The 24115-nt window shown below is 32.1% G+C and overlaps 4 protein-coding genes across 6 annotated transcripts; 2 read left to right on the top strand and 2 right to left on the bottom strand.

Moving 5' to 3' along the window:
* Positions 1 to 1587: 1587 nt before the first annotated feature.
* Positions 1588 to 3441, bottom strand: LOC146959053 (transcription factor MYB24-like). The gene is made up of 3 exons (XM_085740586.1): positions 3025 to 3441; positions 2787 to 2916; positions 1588 to 2390 (listed from the first exon to the last, which is right to left on the bottom strand). The coding sequence occupies exons 1-3, from the start codon at positions 3197 to 3199 to the stop codon at positions 1739 to 1741; spliced, it is 957 nt and encodes a 318-aa protein (XP_085596712.1). The 5' UTR covers positions 3200 to 3441; the 3' UTR covers positions 1588 to 1738.
* Positions 3442 to 6739: 3298 nt separating this feature from the next.
* On the top strand, positions 6740 to 13168 carry LOC146959054 (MBOAT (membrane bound O-acyl transferase) family protein). 2 transcript variants are annotated; one of them, XM_085740584.1, is made up of 19 exons: positions 6740 to 7047; positions 7161 to 7219; positions 7327 to 7508; positions 7610 to 7658; positions 8365 to 8468; positions 8553 to 8617; positions 8980 to 9050; positions 9733 to 9792; positions 9961 to 10074; positions 11043 to 11167; positions 11271 to 11322; positions 11539 to 11601; positions 11687 to 11796; positions 11884 to 11976; positions 12079 to 12160; positions 12256 to 12333; positions 12537 to 12612; positions 12691 to 12740; positions 12836 to 13168. In XM_085740584.1, exons 1-19 carry the CDS (start codon positions 6921 to 6923, stop codon positions 12875 to 12877), a joined length of 1602 nt encoding a protein of 533 aa, XP_085596710.1. In that variant the 5' UTR covers positions 6740 to 6920; the 3' UTR covers positions 12878 to 13168. The 2 variants fall into 2 exon arrangements, with proteins under 2 accessions (XP_085596710.1, XP_085596711.1); XM_085740585.1 differs by having other exon boundaries at positions 6976 to 7047; positions 7337 to 7508.
* Positions 13169 to 14185: 1017 nt separating this feature from the next.
* On the bottom strand, positions 14186 to 16928 carry LOC146959055 (endonuclease 2-like). Its single transcript, XM_085740587.1, has 9 exons — positions 16443 to 16928; positions 16031 to 16205; positions 15739 to 15837; positions 15568 to 15623; positions 15156 to 15239; positions 14966 to 15058; positions 14744 to 14811; positions 14536 to 14609; positions 14186 to 14454 (listed from the first exon to the last, which is right to left on the bottom strand). The coding sequence occupies exons 1-9, from the start codon at positions 16551 to 16553 to the stop codon at positions 14360 to 14362; spliced, it is 855 nt and encodes a 284-aa protein (XP_085596713.1). The 5' UTR covers positions 16554 to 16928; the 3' UTR covers positions 14186 to 14359.
* Positions 16929 to 19127: 2199 nt separating this feature from the next.
* On the top strand, positions 19128 to 22464 carry LOC146959056 (MATH domain and coiled-coil domain-containing protein At3g58260-like). Of its 2 annotated transcripts, none has more exons than XM_085740588.1 (6): positions 19128 to 19423; positions 19593 to 19707; positions 19869 to 20038; positions 20371 to 20647; positions 20743 to 20906; positions 22148 to 22464. In XM_085740588.1, exons 1-6 carry the CDS (start codon positions 19273 to 19275, stop codon positions 22303 to 22305), a joined length of 1035 nt encoding a protein of 344 aa, XP_085596714.1. In that variant the 5' UTR covers positions 19128 to 19272; the 3' UTR covers positions 22306 to 22464. The 2 variants fall into 2 exon arrangements, with proteins under 2 accessions (XP_085596714.1, XP_085596715.1); XM_085740589.1 differs by having other exon boundaries at positions 19128 to 19327.
* Positions 22465 to 24115: the final 1651 nt, after the last annotated feature.

Genomic DNA, 24115 nt, shown 5'->3' on the forward strand with positions numbered 1-24115 from the left:
TAGCCGTTTCACACCCAATCATGCACTTTATATCTCTATTTTTTCATCCAAAATCTTTTTGAAATTAAAGGAGGAAAGATATTTGCTTCTAATACAGCCCACATGCTTCGGATGATTTTTCATTCTTCTGTAATGCGGTTTGTGAACTTGCAGGGTGTTTTGTTAAAAAAAGGAATCTATGAATCTATTAAAAGAAGTTGTGATTGAAAAGTTCTAATTCCTTGTGACACTGAGCACATGAGAATAAAATATAGCCAAGAATATTTGTTAGTCAATTTCTTCATTGTCAAGCTGTGAGAAATATGCCATCACTGCAAAATAGTACCAAGGTTGAGAGTTGGAATTGGAATGCAATCTTAATTGACACAAGATTCCCTCCTTATGATTGCAACAGGAAACAAGAAGGCTGCTAGAGTGGTATATTAGATTGGAAATGAAGAGATACCAAGTACAACTATCAAATTGTCTTTCAAAAAAAAAAAGTACAACTATCAAATTGCTTAAGTCGGTAAGAATGTAATTCATATTTCATAAAAACGTGAGTTCAAATACATCTATCGATATTAAGACTTCATTTGTAGCTAATTTATAAGTAATTTTGTAAAAGTTGTTTGAACCTTAAAATTGATCTTAAATCTTGTCAAAAACTTTTTGTTGAGATAAAATATCAAGTACAATTGCGGAATATACAAGCATAAACTCATTGTTATCATAGAAGACATTTTTTATTATATATGTGATATTAACACTTCAGATCTAAATCATATCTAATGTTCGACGAATCACAAGTAATTACAAAAAAATATTTTATTTTCTCAAATTATTACCGGTATCAAGATTTCAATAATATCCATTTTCTATAGGTGTGCAAGCTATATAACCATTTTCTACTATTCCTCTAACTTTTCAAGAAGCAAAATGATGAGCTTGTACACATAGTGACATAGGGAATATATCAGTTTTATGAGTTAACCACTGCTCCCTCCGTCCCAGAATATCTGACCCAATTTGATTTTTCACCCAGATTAAGAAAAATGTATAAATAAAGTGGAAAGTGGAATATATTGTATTGGGAATGATGAAAGTAGTATTAATTAGAGTTATATTGTATTGGAAATGATGAAAGTTGTATTGAAAATTGAAATGAGTCAGTTATTTTGGGACACTTTTTTTTTTAAAAAATTGGTCAGATATTCCAGGACGGAGGGAGTAATTATTGCAAGTGGTTGTACTTGGAAATATGAATAATATAGAGTTCTTCATTACTTATATGGATGCATTACTTATTAAGTGTCGTTTCACCATAAAGATGTGACTCCACTTTGTTGATTGTCACTTCTAACATCATTTCTTTGAAAATATATAAACTACAACCTCTATAATTTATCTTTTAAATAAAAAAGAGAATGAAAAGCAAAAAGATAAATATATATATCATACTATAAAAAATGCACTCTTAACAACCGAGATACATTCTTTTGCTCAGATTATTACAGCTTTTCCAACTTTAATATACATGAACAGAGGAACATTAGTATCCTCTCCTTCATTTCTATATAAATATGATCCTTTAGAACTACTCAATAGTAATACTCATAAGTCATAATCAATAACCTTAATACCCTTACACTTTACTAATCTCTAATAATGAGACTAATTTTAGTCACTAAGAATTAGTATACTAATAAAATCTTTATAACTATTATTATTAGTAGTAGTAATATTTTCGGGTACACTGTCACATAGAATCCATGTTCCACAAAGTACTATTACCCATGTTGTCTAACATCCAACCACTTTCTGTAGTTTGAAAATCAAACTGTGAAAAGTCATAAGTTTCCATTGAAGACATTGGATCAAGGTTTAGACCTTCCAAGCCATAGTTATTGGTATCATCAATGCAGAAATTGTCTTGGATTGGACCGTTATAAACATTGTTCTCAAACACATTTGGAGCACTTTTTGAGTTTTCTGAAATTTCAAGTGGCTGTGAAAATTGGAAGAAATCCAAAGAAGGATTATTGAAGCTGGCTGACATAGTACTTAAATTATTGGCACTTGAAGCATCTATGAATCCTCTCTGTGGATAGGATGAAGGAGACATAGAAGGAATATTGAAGCTTGTTGACATTGAATTACTAGTTGAAGCTTCAATAGAGTTACCAAAATTATTCATATTTGTGATAGAAGAGTGATCAAGGCTTGGAGAAGGGTTCTGTTCCATCTTTTGAAGCAATCTTGGCATCCAAAAACACTTAACAGCATCAATGAATCTCTTGCTACCAGATTCAATGTTAAGTTGGCGTGCTTGTTTTTGCACCCTTGTTCTCCAATAGTTCTTTATCTCATTATCTGTTCTTCCTGGTAAATGCTGAGCAATTTTTGACCACCTATTTTCAAATAAACCATAAAAATGTTCAATTCATTGAAGTTGCACAAGCCTAATTATGTTTTTGTAAACTATAGGATCTTTGTGCGAAAATATAAAGACGAATTTCATTAATTAACTAATATCTATTTAGATTGTTTGCAGTCACAAATTTCACGTATTCACATGGTCAACACACGGTGATCGTTAGATCGGATCAAATGGTTCAGATTTCAAACTTGGTACTTTAGAGAGAAAAATCATTTTTATTTTTTGTCTCTTCTGATCTCCATTCAAGACCACTAATGTATTGACCGTGTGAATGTGCGATTTATGACCAGAGACAATCCAAATACATTTTTGGGTCACCAGGTTAATTATAAATAATAATAATAATACATATAAATTATATTAATACCTGTTGCCCCACTTGGAATGAAGTTCAAGGATCAATAATTGTTCTTGTGGTGTAAGGTTCCCTCTCTTAATGTCAGGTTTCAAGTAATTCAACCATCTGAGTCTGCAGCTTTTTCCGGTCCTCTTCAATCCTGAAATGTTGGAATTAACTAATTAACTAATAAAACAATAAAGTTAAACAGTATATGATTGTACATATTATTCTTCTAACCTTAAAAGGGTACAAAAAGAATGTATACCTGCACTTTTGGCTAACATATTCCAACGACCTTCACCATGACGAGCAATATAGTGTATTAGCAAGCTATCTTCTTCAAGAGTCCAAGGTCCTCTTCTCAGCTCATTTTCTTCTTTAGAATTACCAAACTCTTTCTTTGTAGTTGTGGACATAGCTAATGCTCTAGTGGTGTTCATCACACAAAGATGTACAAGCTGTGTTCAAGATCAAAGAAAAATTGAAGGTGTGGAATTTAAACACTAGGTAGATGCAATTTAGAAAGAAATTGTAGGAGTGTGAGTAACATGGTACATGTTCATGCTTTTATATACGCTCTTCATGGAATTTCACTATACGGGTTTGGTAGACTAGGTACTAGGCAGTAGGGACTAACAGTCTATACGTTAGGACCAAGAATAAACAAAATGTGAATATATATATTTTCTAGGAAAAATGTGAATATATATATATATATATATATATATATATATATATATATATATATATATATATATATATGAGTTTTGCTATAAGCCACCCATGAAGGTGTCTTTTAGCAATCCACACCTTAAGGTGTGATTTCCACTTTTTAGTTATAACTTTGCTAAAAGACACCTTCATAAAAATTAGTTGGTGTCTTTTAGTAAATGTTCATAGAATAACTTGCTAAAAGACACCTTCATAAAAGGTGTCTTCTAGCAAAACCCTATATATATATATATATATATATATATATATATATATATATATATATATATATATTGCGAGTGATTTAAATAATATTTGATGAGAATCGACTTGAATACCTTACATAAGGTTTCATGCATGTTTGAGTATTGTGGATGAAAAAATATGGTTTGACAAGAAGACTCAACTATACGTGATCAGTTAAATTGTCCGAAAGAAACTAGTAATAACAAACAAAATGTCAGTAAATACATCGCTATGATAACCTAGTACCTTGTTCTTTGTGATCAATTGTGTTTCTCTACTTTTTATATTATTTGATGTCTTCAAAAATTTCTATATTGTTGAACACTATAATTATTTCCATAAAGAAAAAGAACACTTTTTTTTTACCAAATTATAAACAAACTCTTATACTTTGGCTTCTTAAAAAAATACATTCTTATATGCTTATATGTACAAATATAATCTTATATTTTTCGTAATTTTAACGAATCGATATATCCTTTTCTTAACTTTTGAAGAAACAAGAATCTTTCTATCATATTTGAACGTGATGACTTTAATTTAAGCTATGCTTCTTGTATAGACTCATCATCACTTGCCACGTGCCTAAACACCTAATGGTTCTATTCTAGTTCTAGAAAAAGGGTTATCTACATTGGGAAATTTAACCCATCACCTTACCAACACGTTACTCCCTCCGTTTCAAAATGAGTGTCGCTTTAGCCAAAAAAATTTGTTTCAAAATGAGTGTCGCTTTCAGTTTCCAATGCAATAATAACTTTTTCTTTTCAATTGTACCCTCCAATTAATACTCTGTACACTACTTCCAAAGTATTACTTTTAAAACTAACCAATAGTTAATAAGGATAATTTGGTAAAATAACCATTCTCTTTCTCTTAATCATTGCATTTCTTAATATGTGTGTAAATACCTAAAACGACACTCATTTTGAAACGGAGGGAGTATTTTATTCCTGTTGAGGTAAATACTAAGCTAGCATGATAGTGTTGTTCATAAGTCAAAACTACTTGCGTTTTGAGGTTTAAATTTTCTGGTAAATTCACCTGAAATTAAGTGTTATTTAGTTTTTTGCTTGGCATAAGTACTTGCTTATTACTGTGAAGAACAAAATATATGTACTTTTTTTTAAGGCAAAATATATGTACTTGATTGTTACGTAATGAAGAAGATATTATTGACTGAATGATATAATAAGTAGCTACGTGAAAGCTCCTGAACAGAAGAAGAGTTGAAACAAATTCATATGGACCCCGGTTTATTACTGTTTCTAAGTATTAGTATTACTGTAAGTATATAAGAAACGTGTTTGACTGAACAAAACTAATTAAGTGAAAACTACATAACAAAGTAGAAATACAATGTAAGGAGCTTGCATTTGAACCGGCGGTGAAGCAGGTTGTATTTTAGAAATTAAATAAAATATAATGTTGGTAAGTTAAGTAGGGACACCTTTTGTTGTCTCACTCTCACCAGCTGCATGCTTTGTTTTTCTCCATCAAGATCATAACGAGATCGAGCAAGGAAGGACAAATATATTCCAGGTGAGTGAGGTCCTAATGAAACAGAGCCAACATATATCATACGCAAGAGTTCCACCTCCTCCTTTTTACTCCTTAAACGCGGGTAGCACTTGGGTGATATTGGGGTACCAATGTCACATGACATTCTGCTACCCCAACCGCTACTTCATCCATTTAAAATTATAAGTCTCGTTTTGTTCATTTCACACGTGTAAAGAAATGTATTTAATTTTATATAGAAAAATAACATTAATGTCTTAATGATATTGTAAAACGACTTATAATTTGAAACGGAGGAAGCGTATCTTTATTATAGATATAGATTTCACTTGCAATTGTTCCTTTAGTTCCTTGACTCAAGCACTCATTAAAGATTTCAAATAAAGAAAATAAAAAATTAAATATTTTAATTTCAAATGAATTAAATACATAAATTTTTATAAAACTTATAATTTATGGTCTTTAAACTGTGTTTTCAAAGATACTCGTCATCATTTTTCCTCTTTAACAATAAAAAACTAATTCATTTTATTAAAAGTCAAATGATCAATACAATTTAAAATGTCAGAATAAAGATGATATAACTATCATCAAATATGATCGCTTTAGCAAGAGATAAATCGTATTAGTCTTTCATCAAAAACAAAAATCACGGGGGAGAGAGATTTCTTCACTAAGGGATGAAACAAAATTTCTACGCTCTAGAAGTAAGATTTGGGACTCGTTGGATCAGACTTAGATGATGTAGAAGAGGTGAAATGTGTAAGGAGGTTGGGTATGAGTCGGGTTAAATCGAGCTAAAAAGAGGTGATTATTTCAAAAGTATTAAAATTAAATGAATGAATTTCATAAGAATTAATTAACTTTTAGGGTTAATAGTGTTTTACCCCCTTGTAATATAGGTCATTTTCGGTTTTCCACCCTGTAAATTTTTTTGTTTGGTTTTTGTCCTTATAATTTGAAGATTTCTGGTTTTGGACCTTTATAAATTTTGAGAGTACAAAATCGACGATATGGCAGGGGCCTAAACCAAAATTTTCTCAAATTACAGGGGGCAAAATTGGTCATGAAGGTCCAAAACCAAAAAATCTTCAAATTACAAGGACGAAAACCAAACAAAAAAGTTTATGCGGTGAAAAACCGGAAATAACCTACATATTACAGAGGGGTAAAACACTATTAACCCTAACTTTTATTTTCAAGTAATTTTGTGGCTAGTATTTTACCTTGAATTAGTTGAGAATCTAAGGTTCGAACTTTTAAATCTATGTGTATGTTTAGTTTCACTTATAAAGGGACCAAAATTCATTCTAGGCAAATTCTATGGTATACCCAATGATTCGAATGTACAGGTACACAATGATTCGAATGTACAGGGACTAAAAGTTGAAGGAAAATTTTAAAGAAATTAAAACGGAAAATTGACATATTTATAGGGACCAAAAACATATTTAAGCCTAAAATTAAATATAAAAATTTGGTATAGTTTTTGTTTTATTGAAGAAATCAATTCTTGCAGAATTCCACTTTTTTTTTCAGTGTTAAACCGTCCGTTGCTTACAAAGAAAAGAAGAAGGGCAAAAAAGGAAGTCTGATCTCTCTCGTCGTCCGTCAATAGCGTCGGCAACAGGTGTTCCTCTCCCTCCTTTTCTCTCTCGCGATTAGTGATTACAGTAGATTGCGATGAACAAGGACAACTATAATGGTAGAAAGAGTTCACCCTGGAAGCAGAAAGAGTTCTTTTTTCTCGTCACTTATGCATTCATTTTCTATGTTATCATCATCAGACGCTCCCTTCAACTTTCTCGCGGTATGTTTCTTCTTTCAAATTTCCCTGTATAGTATAACCTGTTTATGTAGATGATATGGCTTAATTGATCAACATTGTGTAATTTGTTTTTTTTTATTTATCGTCGGTCGTAGATCACTACAAACAACTATTCGGTTTACGCCTGGGATGGCTCATTCCTAATCACCTCAATGTATGATTGATTCTGCTCTTTCTATCCTTATCACCATTTCTTTGTAAGTATTTCAGCAGTTAGTTTGATTGCTTTTGCATTTCCTATTCTGTTTGTTATGTGTAAAGGATCTCTCAGATTCTCAATGGAGGAATTTTCGAGGAAATTTACCTGTTCTTACACTTGTCTTTGGAATTTTTACACTTCTGGCCCATTTGATGAGGGCTTTCTTCAATTTCAATGTGAGAGGAATGTCTGTTGTCTGGCTTTTGTTTTCTTTCGCCTACCTATCATATCTGCACGGAGCATGGTATGGAATTCATAGTTCTTTTTGATGTTGTTTCTTTCTTTTAATGTTAGACATTATTTTTTCGTTGTTCTGTCTAATTTTGTGTTTGTTTCACTTTGCAGCGTCATATTTGTGCTCTCAATAGCTACTATTAATTTTCTTCTTGTTAAGGTGCGTGTAACAGAACAACGTATAAGTTTTAGTTACAATATTTCTAGTTGGTATGTGTAATATGTTGGTCTTAATTATTAACTTAACACTGAAACTCTCATGTCATAATGATTCTCTTTTTTTGTAAAATTTACTGTATATAAGATATAGAAATCTAGTTAAAAGGCATTCATATCAAATTTCTTGAATTATTCACAAGAATACATCTCTCTACTTAAAAATATGAATTATATTTTTTGCTTGTTTACATGTCGATTATTTGTGTATTTTTGTTTCTAGGACTCTGAAAAGTTTGAAAAACTGTGTTGACCATGGATCCCATAGATTAATACCTTTTACCATAGTAAAACTGTGTAGTAAACTTAATTATATAGGAAGGTCTGCATTTGCAACAAGAATTCCCTACATCCTACTAAAGAAATATACTTTGAATAGTTTTGGGGACTGAGAAAATAGGTATTCATTAAGAGAGATTTGTATATCCAATGGTGGGGATGTATCATAGGTCTCATTCTATTGGTTGGTCAGGCTTTGAAGTTTTAACATATTTTTTTAGGAACATGAATGGCAAACATATAAAATATCACATCTATGATCTACTTGTTCCTAAATAGATATTGTTTTGGACTTTTGGTCTATCGTTTAATTACCATATTTATCACTCTTCCCTCAGTTACCATGTAAGACTAAAATGATATTTCTGCAGATGTTTGCACGGAAAAAGTACTTTCCACTGATAATTTGGAGTTACAACATATTTTTTCTTCTCTGTAATCGAATTTATGAAGGATATTCATTCTCAATGTTTGGGTAAGATGCATTCAATTGTTTGTATTTACAATTTTATGGTAGGTGTAATTATATTCCCACTTAAGCTATGTATTTATATTGCAGGCAACAATGGAGGTTTTTGGACAATTACCGCGGCAGCTTTAGGTGGCACATATGTTTCAACTTTGGTATTTATTGAGTTTCTATAGCATCTAAAGTTGAAATTGTCCATGTATTTATGGTTCATATTTATCTTTTACGTAACCTCGTTTTCCTTCCCCATCTTGGTGGTTGAACTATTCTCATCCGTGATCCATCACCAGCATTCATATTAAGTTATACAAATCCAAACTTGATCATTCCTCACTTGATTTGAAACTGGTTTCATCTTATGATAATTTTTAATTAGGATACTTATGGGCTGGAATATTAAAATTTGGTGATCTAAATTTTATTTTATTGTGCATTTACTAATTTTATATGCATGTCTTTGTATAACATGACGAGAAATATAGATTTCTTTATTTCTAAGCATAGTTGTTTGTGGCAGTTGTTTTGCGCATGATAAGCTTTGGATTGGATTATCATTGGACAAATCAAGATTCTCATTTTGATCCGGAGGTATTACTGTCTTAAGGAATATTGTATTTGTTTTGAGTATATAAGTTTCCATTCTATGGTCTCTCTCTTAACTTGATATGGTTGTGGTGATGATTATTCAATAGTCTTCTCCCTCTGATCATGATCATGGCTTGCTTACTGGGACTTCACTTTTCCCTTGGTTGGATGGAAGTAGCCTCGTCTCGTGGCGCCGGTATCGACCATCGCACGAGCAGAGTGGCCATTTCATTCAGCACTATCTCAACATACATAAGCCCAGCATTATATTGTTGGGGCATATACTATGAAAACTTTATCACTGAAGAGTAGCTTTTGATATTACCTCAAAGTGGCACTGCTTGATTGATATTTAAATAATTTTGCCTGGGACACTTTGCTTAACAATTATGTAAGACCAGGCTGGTTTAAGTTTAATTAGGTTTTAGTGTACTTGTTTTTCTGCATATTTGCTTATGGCCTGAATGACTGATAGAAACCATGTTTATTTTTAAGCTAAAACCTGCATCTTAAGTTGTCTTCAAGTTGCTTAAATAGTCATATTTTTAGGCAATGCATTGCTTGAAACATACTAACTTGAAGTATCAGTGTCTAATGCACATTTTGTCATGTAGCTATTGACATGTTATCTGCCTCATGTGATCTATAGTAATTTTGTCAATATTATGTTCTTTGATGATTGCAGAAACATTGTCAACGTTGTCATATTTGCAAATCAGGAAACACTTGCTATCAAGCTTTACAGGTTAGGATAGCTACCATTTAAAATAAAGCATGGGGTGAAATTTATCATTGTTGCTAAATTATGTTCCACGCTTCTTTTTCCCTCAAGTTTTCCATTTTATAATTATATAGTTTCTATTCGGCTTGTGGTGACATGTTTTCCAGTACATAATTTTAATTTCATTATCAGGAGAGAAGTCTACACATCAACAAGTTCGGATATGTCGTATACCTTTGTTATTTGGTGTATGCACCGCTTTATATTGCCGGTCCAATAGTGAGCTTCAACGCTTTTGCTTCGCAGGTGTGTGACTGCAAGTTATTTTTAGGATATAAGTTTCATGATTGAATTTCATTACAGTTGTATGGTTGTGGTCCTTGTGAAACCTTTAGGGGTTAAGTGCATCCTCATTCCTCATCCTGCTATTTTCCGAAATTTAAGTATATGGAAGATATTATTTGATTAAATTGGAGGAATTTGAAACTTTAATCAACTATGCAGTTAAATGCAAATGTAATCAGTCAAAACACTTTGGTGAATTTTATATAATACAATCATAGTAGTTAATAGCGGATAGCGGCGCGTAGCGGCCGACCCCGAAAATGCTATAGCGGGATAGCGCATAGCGCTATGACCGCTATTTCATAAAAACAAAAACAACAAAAATAAGGAAACAGAGAGCAGAATAGAGTTTCATATGAACAAAACAGAGGATTGTTTGTACAAACTACAAACAGAAACAGAGAGAGCAGAATGGAGTTTGGAATCAATAATAACAAAGAAAACTAGAACAAAAAAGTAACAGGACAACAGAGTTTTGAGATTGTTAAACAAAAAAATTACAGGATAACAGAGCAAACACGACAAAGTAGAGGAAGATTTACAGCAGAGGTGAAGAAGTTTTACAGAACAGCAGAAAAGCAGAGGAAGATTTACAAAAATACCCTTGTTTTTTTTTTAAACCGAGGACAATTTTGTATTTTCTCTTAAAATGAAATAGCGGTTCTAAACTGCAAAACCGCTACGAAGCGTTGCGCCGCTATCTCACACCGCAACGCTATGGCTTGTTGCGTAGCGCTCCGGCACCGCACCGCACCGCGCGGCCGCTATTGACTACTATGAATACAATCAAATTGTTACTGTTGAGCCATAATCAGAAGTAGTCCTTTTTTGTCCTGGGTGTTTCTTGCATTGCTAATTGTTGTCAATTTTCTTTAATGCTTGCCTGAGTCTATGTTATATTGATGGTACTGGTTTTAATGTTTTTGCAGCTAGATGTTCCTCAAAATAGTAATTCAGTTAGAAATGTGATATTCTATGGTTTCCGTTGGGTATTGTGTTTTATCCTTGTTGAGCTCATGACACATCTGTTCTACTACAATGCCTTTGCTAATAGGTGGCCGCTTCAATGCTCAGTAAAGCACCACATGTTATATTCAATTTTTTACTCTAATTTTATTGTATGGTAGCTGAAATATTTCTTCATCAATTTTATCCAGCGGTTTGTGGAAGCACTTATCTCCTATGGACGTGTTCATCATTGGATATGGGGTAAGAGAATACATGTCTATAAAATTAACATAAGTAGTTCTCCTGAGCCTAATGACACTAACGGATACATGTAGCCAAACCTACCTAGTGATATACTAAGGCTTAGTGGTGGTGGTTGTTAGTTATAGTTTGATAAATATGCTTCCAATTTATGTTACCACAGCGTTTTTTTTTTTTTTTTTTTTAATATATATTTGTATTATGTATCTGTTTCAGGTCTTAAACTTCATGTGGCTAAAGTTTTTACTGATCTGGCGCTTTTTCAGGTTCTGGTCACTGGTATGTTACTTGCTCTTTTAGCATCTAAGCATAAACGTCCATGTATATTCATGGAGAAAGTCATTAATTTGGAATTGTGTTGTAGGTGAACGGGATTGAGGCTCCAGAAAATATGCCAAAATGTATTAATAATTGCCACAACTTGGAAGGCTTTTGGAAAAATTGGCATGCTTCCTTTAACAAATGGCTCGTGAGGTGATCTCAATTTTTTAACCATGATTTTCCATTTGGTTTTTAGTTTTTCCCAAATGATAACTTAAATTTGACGGGGTAGAAATTCAGGTATGTGTACATTCCTCTTGGGGGATCTCGGAAAAAGCTCTTAAATGTATGGGTTATATTCACTTTTGTGGCCATCTGGCATGATTTAGAGTGGTATGTATACTCCCTTTATTGGTCTGTTTAATCCATTCTATTTGTAAAGATGTACATTCTTTGGTCAAATATTGTATGCTTGATTATTCTCATGAACCTTAGGAAACTTCTTTCATGGGCGTGGTTGACATGTTTATTCTTTATCCCTGAGTTGGTATTAAAATCAGCCGCAAAAGCATTTAAGGTAATAATGTATATCCTTGTTTTTCTCATCTAATTTCTCAACGGTAAAAAATTGTGATTCTAGCTGTCTAACATGGAGTTAAATTTCGAAATTAGGCTGAAAGCTCTTTTGGGGAATTCATATTTCGTGAACTCAGTGCTGTTGCTGGTGCAGTTACAATCACTTGCCTCGTGGTTTGTCCTTGGTTGCCCTTGATAGCTAACCATATATGATTATTATAATTCTTAGCCATTCTCGGTCTCAATGACTTCAGTTACCATTATTAATTTTTTGGCTGCGTGATTTCATATCTGTTTTGGTAGATACTGTCACATTTTGTTTAGAAAACAAAATTATAGTCAATATCTAACTTGAGAGCTGTGACTTTTGTTAACAGGTGGCAAACCTGGTTGGTTTTGTTATTGGACCAAGCGGTATTAACTGGTTGCTTTCTTCTTTTCTTCATAAGGAAGGTCTGTCGAGATCCTTTACTTTTTAACATAACAGACGTTATGTACATGTTAATTTAATTACAAAATTCCATTTCACAGGGCTGCCTGTCCTTGGAGGCTTGCTTATGACATTTTATGTTGGAACAAAGGTATACAATTTTTAACATTTGAATTTTCCATCGTTTGAATGGTTTTCTATTCCTCACATTTGTTCTCTAATAATATTCTACCTGTGTATCTGCAGCTTATGTTCCACATAGATGAAGCAAAACAAAGGTCGCCCTGAACCGGATAAATGCATGACTATGATACTTGGTGCAAATTCTTGTCTGGTGGTAGGAGTTTCATATCTGATACTTAACAGTTTGTTTGGCTTGGAGATATCTGTGGGTATGAATCTCGACCCATTATCTTGATCCATTTTAAAGATTGCCGATGCGTTGCACATCAAATTTGGGAGTCATGCGATCAGATTTTGTACACTACAAAGTAAAAATCATTGCCAACTGAAAACAAGGAAAATGAAGAAAAAACAAAGTAAATCTATTAAAAATAGGGTAGGTTTGCATAATGAAAAGATTATGGCGGCATTAGAAAACTATTAGAGAAACCATTAGAAAAGATTTAGAGGTCAATGAGTTGGATCCAAATATGGTCTTTGATAGAACATTATGGCGGCATTTGATCCATGTAGCCGACCCCACTTAGTGGGATAAGGCGTTGTTGTTGTTGTTGTTGTTTGCATAATGAAACTAGGATTCCTCCTTTTCCCCTCTTTTTCGTGGCTTAGAAAATGGTCAAACATTGAATTTGACATTACACTGCAAGTTTAAGTTTTAATTCTTTTTCTGGTTCTCGTATGTTGTTTTCAATATATGATCTGAGATATATTCACATCTCAGAAGTTCCAATCTTATACAAAACCATTTTCTCCTCTATCTTTGGCTTTTTATTTAACCATTTCAATGATATTTGGTTATTTGTCTTCTTCTTGCGGTTCCTGTGTTGCCTATTTAGTTATTCAGGTTCAATAGAAATATCAAATATGCCAATTTATCAACAGAATATCTCTCACTATGTAACAGCAAACTATAGATCGTCAACGAGATATAAGTAGATGCAGTACAATTCAAGGAGACACAAAAGTAACCAAATAATAGTTTTTTTTTTTTTTTCATTTTCTAATTTTTTTTTTTACTACTAACTCTTAATTCTCAATCACAAAGACACCATCATAATTTTTCATTATCTCCGGCGAAGAGTGGATGGAGGTACAATACAAGGAGACTTGGGACACAAGTGACCAAATAACAATTTCTTTTTCTAAAATTTATACTAGCACTAACTCTTAATTCTCGATCACATACACCATCATAATTTTCATTATTTCCGGCAAAGTGTGGGTGGAGGTGAGTTGAGAAATGATGTTCAAACATCAAAATGAGATATCTAATGTGGCGTCCCTTTATTATTGTAGGCTATTTTTGAAGTTCGTATATGATGTACATGATGAAAAGCGATAGATAAACATACAAGAAGACAGTGTTAAGCATATTTTCAAATAAAACAACTGGGGTGAGTTAAGCATCGTATGTTGAATCAAATATCAAATAACACTCTTAATGACATTAATTTGGTAAACTACAAGATAGATAACCTCCACAGGGTATTACAGAAAGTCAGAAACTTTATTGTTTCAATTATCATAATTCAAACCAATCACATGTTATTTATAATAATTCAACAAATTACATCAGAACATGTTGCATCACTGAAAAATACGATTGAGGGTTGCTGCCAATCGAACTCCTCCTTCAGCTAATCGCAAACTGACTATTGGCAAACGTGATAGGAAGTAATCATCTGCAGGGTATTGTTTCATGATACAGTTAGAAAGGAAAATGTAAATGAAAGAACTCTACGTGCAAAATTATTATAGCTTACCTTCTAGTACAGAATCTTCAGGGGCATCTTTATATGCCCATTGACATGCTGCCTTAATACCTTCAGATGCATATCTGAAAAGTACCCAAAGTAATTAAGTAATTTTATACAGATAAATGTGGGGGATTTTCTAGCTAGAGTTTTGAACACAAATTAATTGTTATTGCCAATAGAACAAATTTCAAACTAAACTAGTAATGGGACATACATGTCGGGGCATGTGGTCTTATTAGAACTGCAAGCTTCCCATCCTGCTACCTCATCCGACCATGTTTTCTGTATCATAAAATTTGAGTATTAGTAAAAATCCTGTGAAAGATTGAAGGAATGTGCGAAAAATGTCGAGAAATAGAGGTGTAAAATTTCGTCACATGTCATTAGCAAAAGACTTTTATTAAAATAGATAACAGAAAGCTGCTGCATTGTATACCGTGATATTCTCCTGAATAGCACTGATGTATTCATCTATGTTAGTGTCATAGAATCTTTCTTCTGCTGTCTCAATTATGTTAGCATCCCAAACCTATATGTTACAAAATTAGTCAGTGTTGTAGATAGTGAAATAGATCACATTGTAAGTAGCTTGATGATTCATGATGTTGAGAATTGGGCTCACTCACATGGTGGAGATTTTGTTTCCTTGTGAACCAATGAACATCAATTAAATTTCCTCCCTTGTCTGTGGTAAAACCCGTATGTAGAGGCTGCAAATTAACACAGCAAAAAATAGGCATTATGATAACTAAATTGCAAATTAAGATATAAACTTAAGAGTATGGGGGATCAGAATCGAGAGATTCCATGAAGTTACAAATTCTTGAATTCACACGGTCACCACATCAGTGCAGATTTCAAGGTCGAGATTTTAGTTTTTTTAAATCAAATATAAAAAATCTGCCTGAAATCAACATTGTCCTTATCTTGATCCAACAGTCTCCCACGTGGAGACTGCATGAATGTGGGTTTTTTGCAACCGTTGGGAATCCGATTTTTGGAGATTCAGAGCTTTGTAATTGTTATTGTTAGACATACCTGATGGACATCTCCCATAAAATGAGAAAGGAAAAGAAGTGCTTGCGTGAGGTTATCTGATATTGTGATTTCCCAATAAGAAACAAGAATTTGGTTAGTCAACCAACGAGCTGATATAAATAAAATAAATGTAGACATAAAAAATTTAGGTTCATGGCAAGGGTTTTTTACATTTAGTGTCTTTGCCATAGTCAAGAAGCTGAGTGGTGTAATTGTTAATCGCTCCCACAACACATCTATCTTTCTCTCCATTCAAATCCTTGCAATCCCCTTACGAATATTTAAACAAGTTTAAACAAGTGGTAAGTGCAGTACTACATTTCATGTTAGTCAAGATAAATAAATAATCTGCCTTGACGGCCTCCACTTTATCATAAAACATAAATAAATCACATTTTTCACTTTTAAAGTCATTGAATTCTAGGTTTTCATTAGAACTATGCAAAATGAAAAGGGAACTTACTGTCATATTGGAAAGTGCAAAGCTTAGGAGGGGTATCAGCAAAGTGTAAAGCAGAAGACCATTTAAGATAAAATTTGACACGATCAGCCCATGAGCACACACTTGACAAGTCATTTTGTGCATAATCTGGCAGCAATTTTTTCACAGCCGCTGCAGCTGTATCACTGAGGCGAGACTGCACACAATAAAAAAGGAAATTAATGTGATAGTACTTGTTACATGCATATAATAATATACAACGTATATAGTACCGTACTACTGCAACTCCAGAGAATTCAAGTCCGTGTTTTATTATATATTTTTTTGATAGAATATATAATAAAACACGGATTTGGATTCTCTGATGAAGCTGCAGAACAATACAACAGGTGTAGAAATAATTAGATTTAGGGAGAGAAAAATGATTGGTTACCTGAGCTATCTTACAAGTAATTGCATGTCCATCAGTTCCCCACCCTTGAATGTTTTGAAACAAAAACATGAATGAGACTATGGTCACTAAAATGATTTTGTGATGCTCCATTTTGTTTACTTCACTTAACCGTGCAAATTATGTTCTTGCTATGCATTTATATATAATATGTGTGTGTGTGTCTGTTGAGAGACCTTATAAGGTAATTGAGTGAACGTTGGGTTTCTTGGTGTGAACTATATGACTTGGTGAATGAATAAAGTGAACGTTGTTTAGCGTTACGTCACTTTCTAATGTGTCTGTGTGTGTGTGTTATTTGCAATAATGTAAATGGAAATAAATAATCATGGAAATTTAATTGAAAATATAATTTTGATTTTAGGAATAAATTCAAATAGGTCGTGCAAATTGGTTGTTGTAAGGAGGGTAAAAGCTGGCTATAATTCCAAAAATTGGTTTATAATAAATTGTGATGGAATATTCCCTGAAAAAGAAACAAACTGTGATAGAATATCTCGATCAATTAATGTGTTTTTTCAAAAAAGATATCTCCGTTATGAATTTAAATAAATAAATTTACGATCTTTAACTTTTTTGACGGTTATGTTTGATCTTGTTTTCAATAAGACGATCTTTGTTCTTTTTGAGTCAAGGAAAATTCTATATAACATTAAATATTTCCGTAAGAAGAAAGCATTACACATATTATTTTTATCAATAATAATGTTTGGCAATTATTTTTTGTTCAGAATAAAAAAAAAGCATATTTTGACCCAAAAAAAGCATAGTTTGAATGTAGTTGTTAAGGAGTCTCATATCGGATAATTATTTTTAATTTAGTTGTTAAGGAGTTCCACATCGGATAAAAAATAGCATGAACACGTGTTTATAAATAGGGCAATAATCAAATCGCAATTCGGTTTTGTACGGTTATGTAAGACACAACCACAATTTTTAAGATGATATCAAGTTTTCGCTATCTAACCATCCACCATTTATATCCACACATGTCGATTTTGTGAGGTTGTATAAGACTCAACTACAATTTCTAAAATTATACTTATAAATCATTCATTCTCAAGGGTTATCACAAAAGACCTATATCCACATAAAGTTTTTTCTTTTTTGAAGGACTATATCCACATAAAGTTATAAATAAGTTTCGGGTCATGCTAACCGGTGCCCCCGGGGCACGGTTAAGCATACCTAAAAAGAAAATTATTACCGTAAAAGAAAATTATTTTTAACTTTTTATAAATTAATTACACATTTTCAATGTATTAACTACTATGTAATTTTCTTTTTAGTATGCTTAATCAGTGTCCGGACACCGGTGAGGCACTCTCTCACTTTGTCGCACTTTATAAATAAATAGACTGATTTATAAAACACCTCAAGTTGACATAAATAAATTTCAAAACGATCAAGTAAGTCATAGATAGCTAAAACTTAGCTCGTGTCAAACACACTTTATATCAAATAACTATAAACAAAAAATCGTCACTTTTTTGAAAGACTTATTTGGAATATTATTGTGCACAAATCTATTTTCCTTCCCCGGCAATACTGCCTGAAAATGACAGCATCGTGTACAAAGTGAAAGGCACTCTGTTGCAACCATATTAATTTTGCATTTTCATCAATAATTAACTAACTTTCAATTTCAAACTACATATGGTCTGATTTAATGCATCACAGTAGAATAATCGTAAGAACTTGTACCCCAAAAAAAAAGAATAATCGTAAGAATATACCAAGTTGGCTTGATGGTATTTTTTTTCTTCCACATTATTCTACATTAAATGTCCCTAAAAAAAAACAATTTATTCTACGTTAAATGATAATGTGATCTTCCATTTATATTTTTCATTCACAATACCTATCATTTGTGTTAAGTGTTAACCATTCGGTTATCAGAAAAGAAGTTTCGTAATCTAGAGTTCGACTATGAGCTAATTATAATCTGGTGTTTAGATGTATATGATGGATTGCACCATTAAAGATGTTCTTAGTCCGTACTTGAACCATTATTAATTTTTTTTAAGATGATATCATTTAAAAATAAATAATTCTTTAAAATGATTGAAAGAAAATAATTTGGTCGCAACATTAAAAAAAAAATGTTTAAATTTTCTCATAATTTGTTTCTAATGTTGCGACCAAATTAAAAAATCACGCAATCATTTTAAAGAATTATTCGTTTTTATCATTTCAAGATGCAAACTGGTATGTAAATTCAAATACATTTTAACACATTGTGAAAACCACACAATATGATCGCAGCATTAGAGTAAAGAAAACCACACAATATGTTTAAAGAAATGGTTTGGGAAAATTTGGTCGCAACAATAGAGGGTTAGATGATATCATGAAGATTAAAGGAGATGAAATAGTCGCAACATTAGAAAACCACGTAATTATGCAACGAATGGTAGCAGCATTCTTGATTCTTTCCATGCCTTTATTCTTCATGATATCATCTTCGTTGTGGTTAGTAATTTGTTTGAAAGAATGAGAGCAAATCCAATTATGGTCAAGTTCAAGGAAATGATTTAATTAGCATTGAAGAAAAGAATATGTGATTCATTTGAAACAAGCAAAGAATTGTTCATTGTGTAATTCATTTGAAACTGTTAAGTATAATTAAGGTATGTGCAACCAAATACATAAACCACAAACAATCCCTTCCTTGTTAGTAACACATAAAGGTGAATAACTTGGACAAAGGATGTAAGAAATTAAAATTTTCAAGAAACCTCAAAAGCCATATAAAAACCTTCATTAATTAGTTCTTTTTTCTTAAGGGTTCATTAATTAGTTCTTCACTGCAATGTTTTCTCCATTTTCTACCATGGATCCAGTGTTGTCTACCACACCCATGAAAGGTTATTCATATAAACAACAATTGGTAACACAAGTGTGTTTATTTACAAATATATGTCTATATATTTATTTATTAAAGATAAGATTGACAACAAAAAGTAAGAATTGTTTCTTTCAAAAAAACCATCTCTAGCATGTGCTTGCCCTAAATACTAAATCGGAAAAGTTGAAATTATTTCATTGTTATTAGATTAGATACATTAAAAGAAGGTGGATGCAAATATGCATATCATTTTCAGTGATAGTTTATATTGATATCTTTTACAGGAAGGAAAGCTCCGCCAAGTCATTACACATTCAAAATGCAGTCCTTCTCGTTGCTTTCTAATGCCTCCATAGAAAAATGTGTCTCGGAAGAGTTTGAAGCTGGAGGTTACAAATGGTATGTAAATGTATTTAGGCCTTAAATAATGGTCAGCAAGAACACTTAGATATCTACTTGAATGTCTCATTCAATAAATTTGAGAGCTCGTTCACAATCATGATACCATTATTTTAGTAAAAAATAAATGATAATATTATTAAACTTTCGTTCATGCGTAGGAGCTTGTCTATATACCCATCTGGGAACACAAAGGGGAATGGACATGGCCACGTTTCTATTTATTTGGCAATCATGGACCCAATTTCATTACCTATTGATTGGGAGATCAATGCCATTATAAACTTTTCAGCATATAATTTTATTGACGATGAATACGTTACAACTCAAGGTACAAATTTTAATTGAGAGTAATTGTAAACTTAATTTTCAAAAATTGCATTATATGTATGATATAAATTTTAAGGTTGGTTATATTTTCTGTTAGGTTTGGTAACTACAAAAAAAAATCTTGAAATCACAGTTTTTTTTTACTAATTGAAATCACCAAGTTAGTGATTAAATATCATGAAATTTTTAGTGTTTAACTTGACATGAGCTATTTTATAGGGATTAAAATCATATTTATTGCTATAAGTTTTTAATATCTTTTCAGGCAAGTTTAGAAAATTAGAAAAATACCTTATCTTATACTACATTATAAATTAATTAACAAACATGCAGATGCATCTGTTAGGCGTTTTCATGTCCTGAAAACAGAATGGGGTATCCCAAAATTCATCAACCTTGACACATTTAAAGACCCTACAAAAGGATATTTGTTGGATGATAATTGTGTTTTTGGAGCTGAGGTTTTCGTTGTCAAGACTGCCAATAAAGGCGATTGCTTATCCATAATAAATCCTGTCACTATTTCCCATGGCTGGAAATTTTGCAAATTTTCGTTTGCAAATTTAGACAAGTACGAGTCTGAATCCTTTGTAGCTGGAGATTATAAATGGTACTTAGATAAACTACTTCTAATTAACTTTCTTATCACTACCTTGTTGTAGAAGTAACAAATTTTATGTTCTCTGGCTATTTTTTTTTTAACAGGAAGCTCCTTTTATACCCCAATGGAGTCGTTGAGGGAAAGGGTACCCATATTTCATTATTTTTAGCTCTGGATGTCTCAACTCTCCCATCTGACACTAAAATTCTTGTGGACTGCACTCTGCGCACCAAAAACCAAATCAGTGGGAAACATGTTGAACGAAAGTGTAAGTCCAATATATATATATATTATATATATATATATATAGTATATATATATATATATATATAGGTTATCTTCTACGAAGCATGGATACGAACACAGACACCGGATACGACACATACACTTACACGCCGACACCGCTAATAATTTGAGAAAATCACTTAATTCAGGGTAATTATACGTGTCTGTGTCGTGTCGGTGTCAAACACGAGACGTGTGTCCGACACCGAAACACACATAACGCGAGGAGTGTTCGTGATAGGTTATCTTAAAAATTGCTGCTCCTGTGATAATCTCTTAATTTTTTAATTAGTTTTCCAAAAATATGTGTTAGTACCCATCATATTGAATTACTATCATACATTGGAATAAAAAGATACATTTGATTATTTGGTCAAAAAAAAAAAAAGATACATTTGATTAAGAAATAGGTTTTGAATTACTAATGCACTGATATTACGCTTCATATAAATGTTTTTTAAAAGTATTTAACCATTAGTAATATTCAAAGCATTCGCTAGTGTACCAAAGAGTCTTAGGTCATTAGGAATGTAAAACTATATCTAGAGACGGGGAGTATATTAGTCAGTACCTTTAAAGTTTTTCTTTCATTCAGTAATCGTGGCTTTGGTAGACGTCGTATATCATGTCCACAAATATCCAAATGAATAGACTGTGGTGTTTGTTATATATAGTTTAGTGAGTGTTTGGTTAAGCTTTTTGTTGCCGGAGCCATGCGTTTATGGGTCAATTGATGTGAAAAACGTGAAAGCTATTATTTCTAGCTTTATAAAAAACGTATGTTTGATGCACTTTAGTCTAGACGTAGAAACAAACGGTCTTTGGACCACGGTGGGAGACGGGCTATAGGAATATGTTATCATTGTTAGTAGAGAAGAACATAATTTTTTTTTTGAAAGAAAGAAGTAGAGAAGAACATAATGTCATGTCGGATTTTCGGGTTGAACAATTTGAGTGACAAAATAAATTTAGAATGAATAGAAAAATAAATTAAAATTTATTAACTACATTTATAATTTTCTGCATGTGTTGAAGTATATACTTGTCATTGTTGTTTTCTAAGTTGTAGATTTAGTCCTCTCAAAAAAAGTTGTAGATTTAGTGAATTGCCTAAAACTTGTTATGTTTTCTAAGTTGTAGAATTAATCCTCTAAAAAGAAGTTGTTGATTTAGTAAATATTGCCTAAAATTTGTCATTTTAACTCAATCTAATTCATATTGCAGTTAATCGCAAGTTCTCCAGCTCAAATTTAGTGTGGGGGTCCAGACAACTTGTGACATTGACTAAACTCAAAAACCTGAATAATGGAATTTTGGTGGATGATACTTGTATATTTGAAGTTGAATTTTTAGTTATTGGGCTACTTACACCCCAAAAATGATTGATGTGGATGATACATGCATTAAATGAGGTGTGATATTGTTAAAATGTTCACCTTTATTAATTGATGACTAATGTTAACTTGTGCCCTGAAGGCACATGTTAAGATACTCATGATAGAAATACACATATCAAAAGACGTGCATTCAACTTCTTAAAAGTTGTTATATTGTGTTTTCCAATGCAAACTTGCTCTATTTAGGTTGTTTAACATGTGCACTAAGGGCACAAGTTAACATGACCCTTAATTGATTCAAGTAAGTCAATAATCAATTCACAATATTAAATATTGTAATGACGGGTTTCTTAAAAGAGCAATGCTATATATCAAGAAAGATTTTATCAAGAAAGATTCAACAATGACATGGCAGAATAATCACCCTTAGATTTTATCAAGAAATTGTCCTGAAATTAATGTAAGCCAATAAAATCTCAGCCTGACCGGAAATCATGGGGTGGTGCGGAAATCATGGGGTGGTGGGACTGAAATCTAAGGGTAATTATTCTGCCATGTCATTCTTGAATCTTTCTTGATAAAAGCATTCTTGATATCTAGCATTTTCCTTCTTAAAATGATTTAAGTTATCTATTTTTTAGATCATTTCATATTAACAAAAAGAATGAATTTAGTTATTTATTAGGATCGATGCTTCGTCAGTTTTCAGGAAAATTGTTTGTGATGTTATCTGGTGCTGTTTGTTGAGATGTTTCTTAGATTTATTTGTTGCACATGTGAGGAGGTGTCTTTGTTTATATTGACCGGTTGTGCACGTATCTCTGCTAGCGCTATTTTATTTTATTTTTGTAAATTTATAACTTATATCTTTTTATTTTCACTTTGACCGCCCAAGTTTTTTGTTCAAGCTCTAACATTGTGCACAAACGAAACAAATCTAATAATATGACTAAGAGATGGACACCATCATTTTAGTTTGCTCAGGACACAAAAAATCTTAAGATCGACCATAAAATGAATTTTTTGCTACGAAATTAGTTCGATCTTTTGAACCATTATTTTCTCTCTCTCTCTCTCTCTCCTCTCTCTCTCTCTCTCTCTCTCTCTCTCTCTCTCTCTCTCTCTCTCTCCTCTAAAAAATCTATTTTTGAGAAGCTACTCTTAACAGTTTCTCATTTGAAGTTCTTTTTAAATTTTTTTTTTTAGATTCTGATTTTTTATAAAGTTGTAACAAACTTATGCAATACTTTTAAAATTGATTTTTTTTCTTAAAAAGGTTATATTAAACGGGCTTTTGTTGAAAAATAAATGTGTTTTCCAAAAAAATAGGAATTTATTGATGGATTAAAATGAGGGTATGATAGACGAATAAAACACCTAAAATCTACTTCCTTGATTTTATGTTATTATTCTAAAACAACAGTTAAAAAACTGACGAGTAGTAATCAATAAGATACATTTAAAGAAAATATATACAATAGTTTTTTGTTTTTTGTTTTTCATTTTCTAATCGGATAATTGGGTGCGTTTATTTTAGAAATAAAGAAAAAAAAATCACTTTTGTCATTTTAAAATGTTTGTTTAGAATATTTTTTAAAATAACTTTCATAAAATATATTTTTTACTATAACATGTAAAGTTATTTGACTTTTTCCAAAACTTTTTTTTTTTGTGGTGGCCGGGGTTCGAACCCCGGACCTTGCATATTGTGGTGGCCGGGGTTCGAACACCGGACCTTGCATATATTATGCATTGTACAAACCAACTGAGCCATGCTCACGAGGACCAAACCCTTTATTAAACAAGGAGGTAAAATATGAATTATTTTTAAAAAGTTATTTTATGAGTTGTAAAC

The sequence above is a fragment of the Medicago sativa genome, chromosome 1 (genome assembly GCF_051527215.1).
Source record: "Medicago sativa cultivar Bolivia chromosome 1, Bolivia_mono, whole genome shotgun sequence".
NCBI classification, from domain to species: Eukaryota; Viridiplantae; Streptophyta; class Magnoliopsida; order Fabales; family Fabaceae; genus Medicago; species Medicago sativa.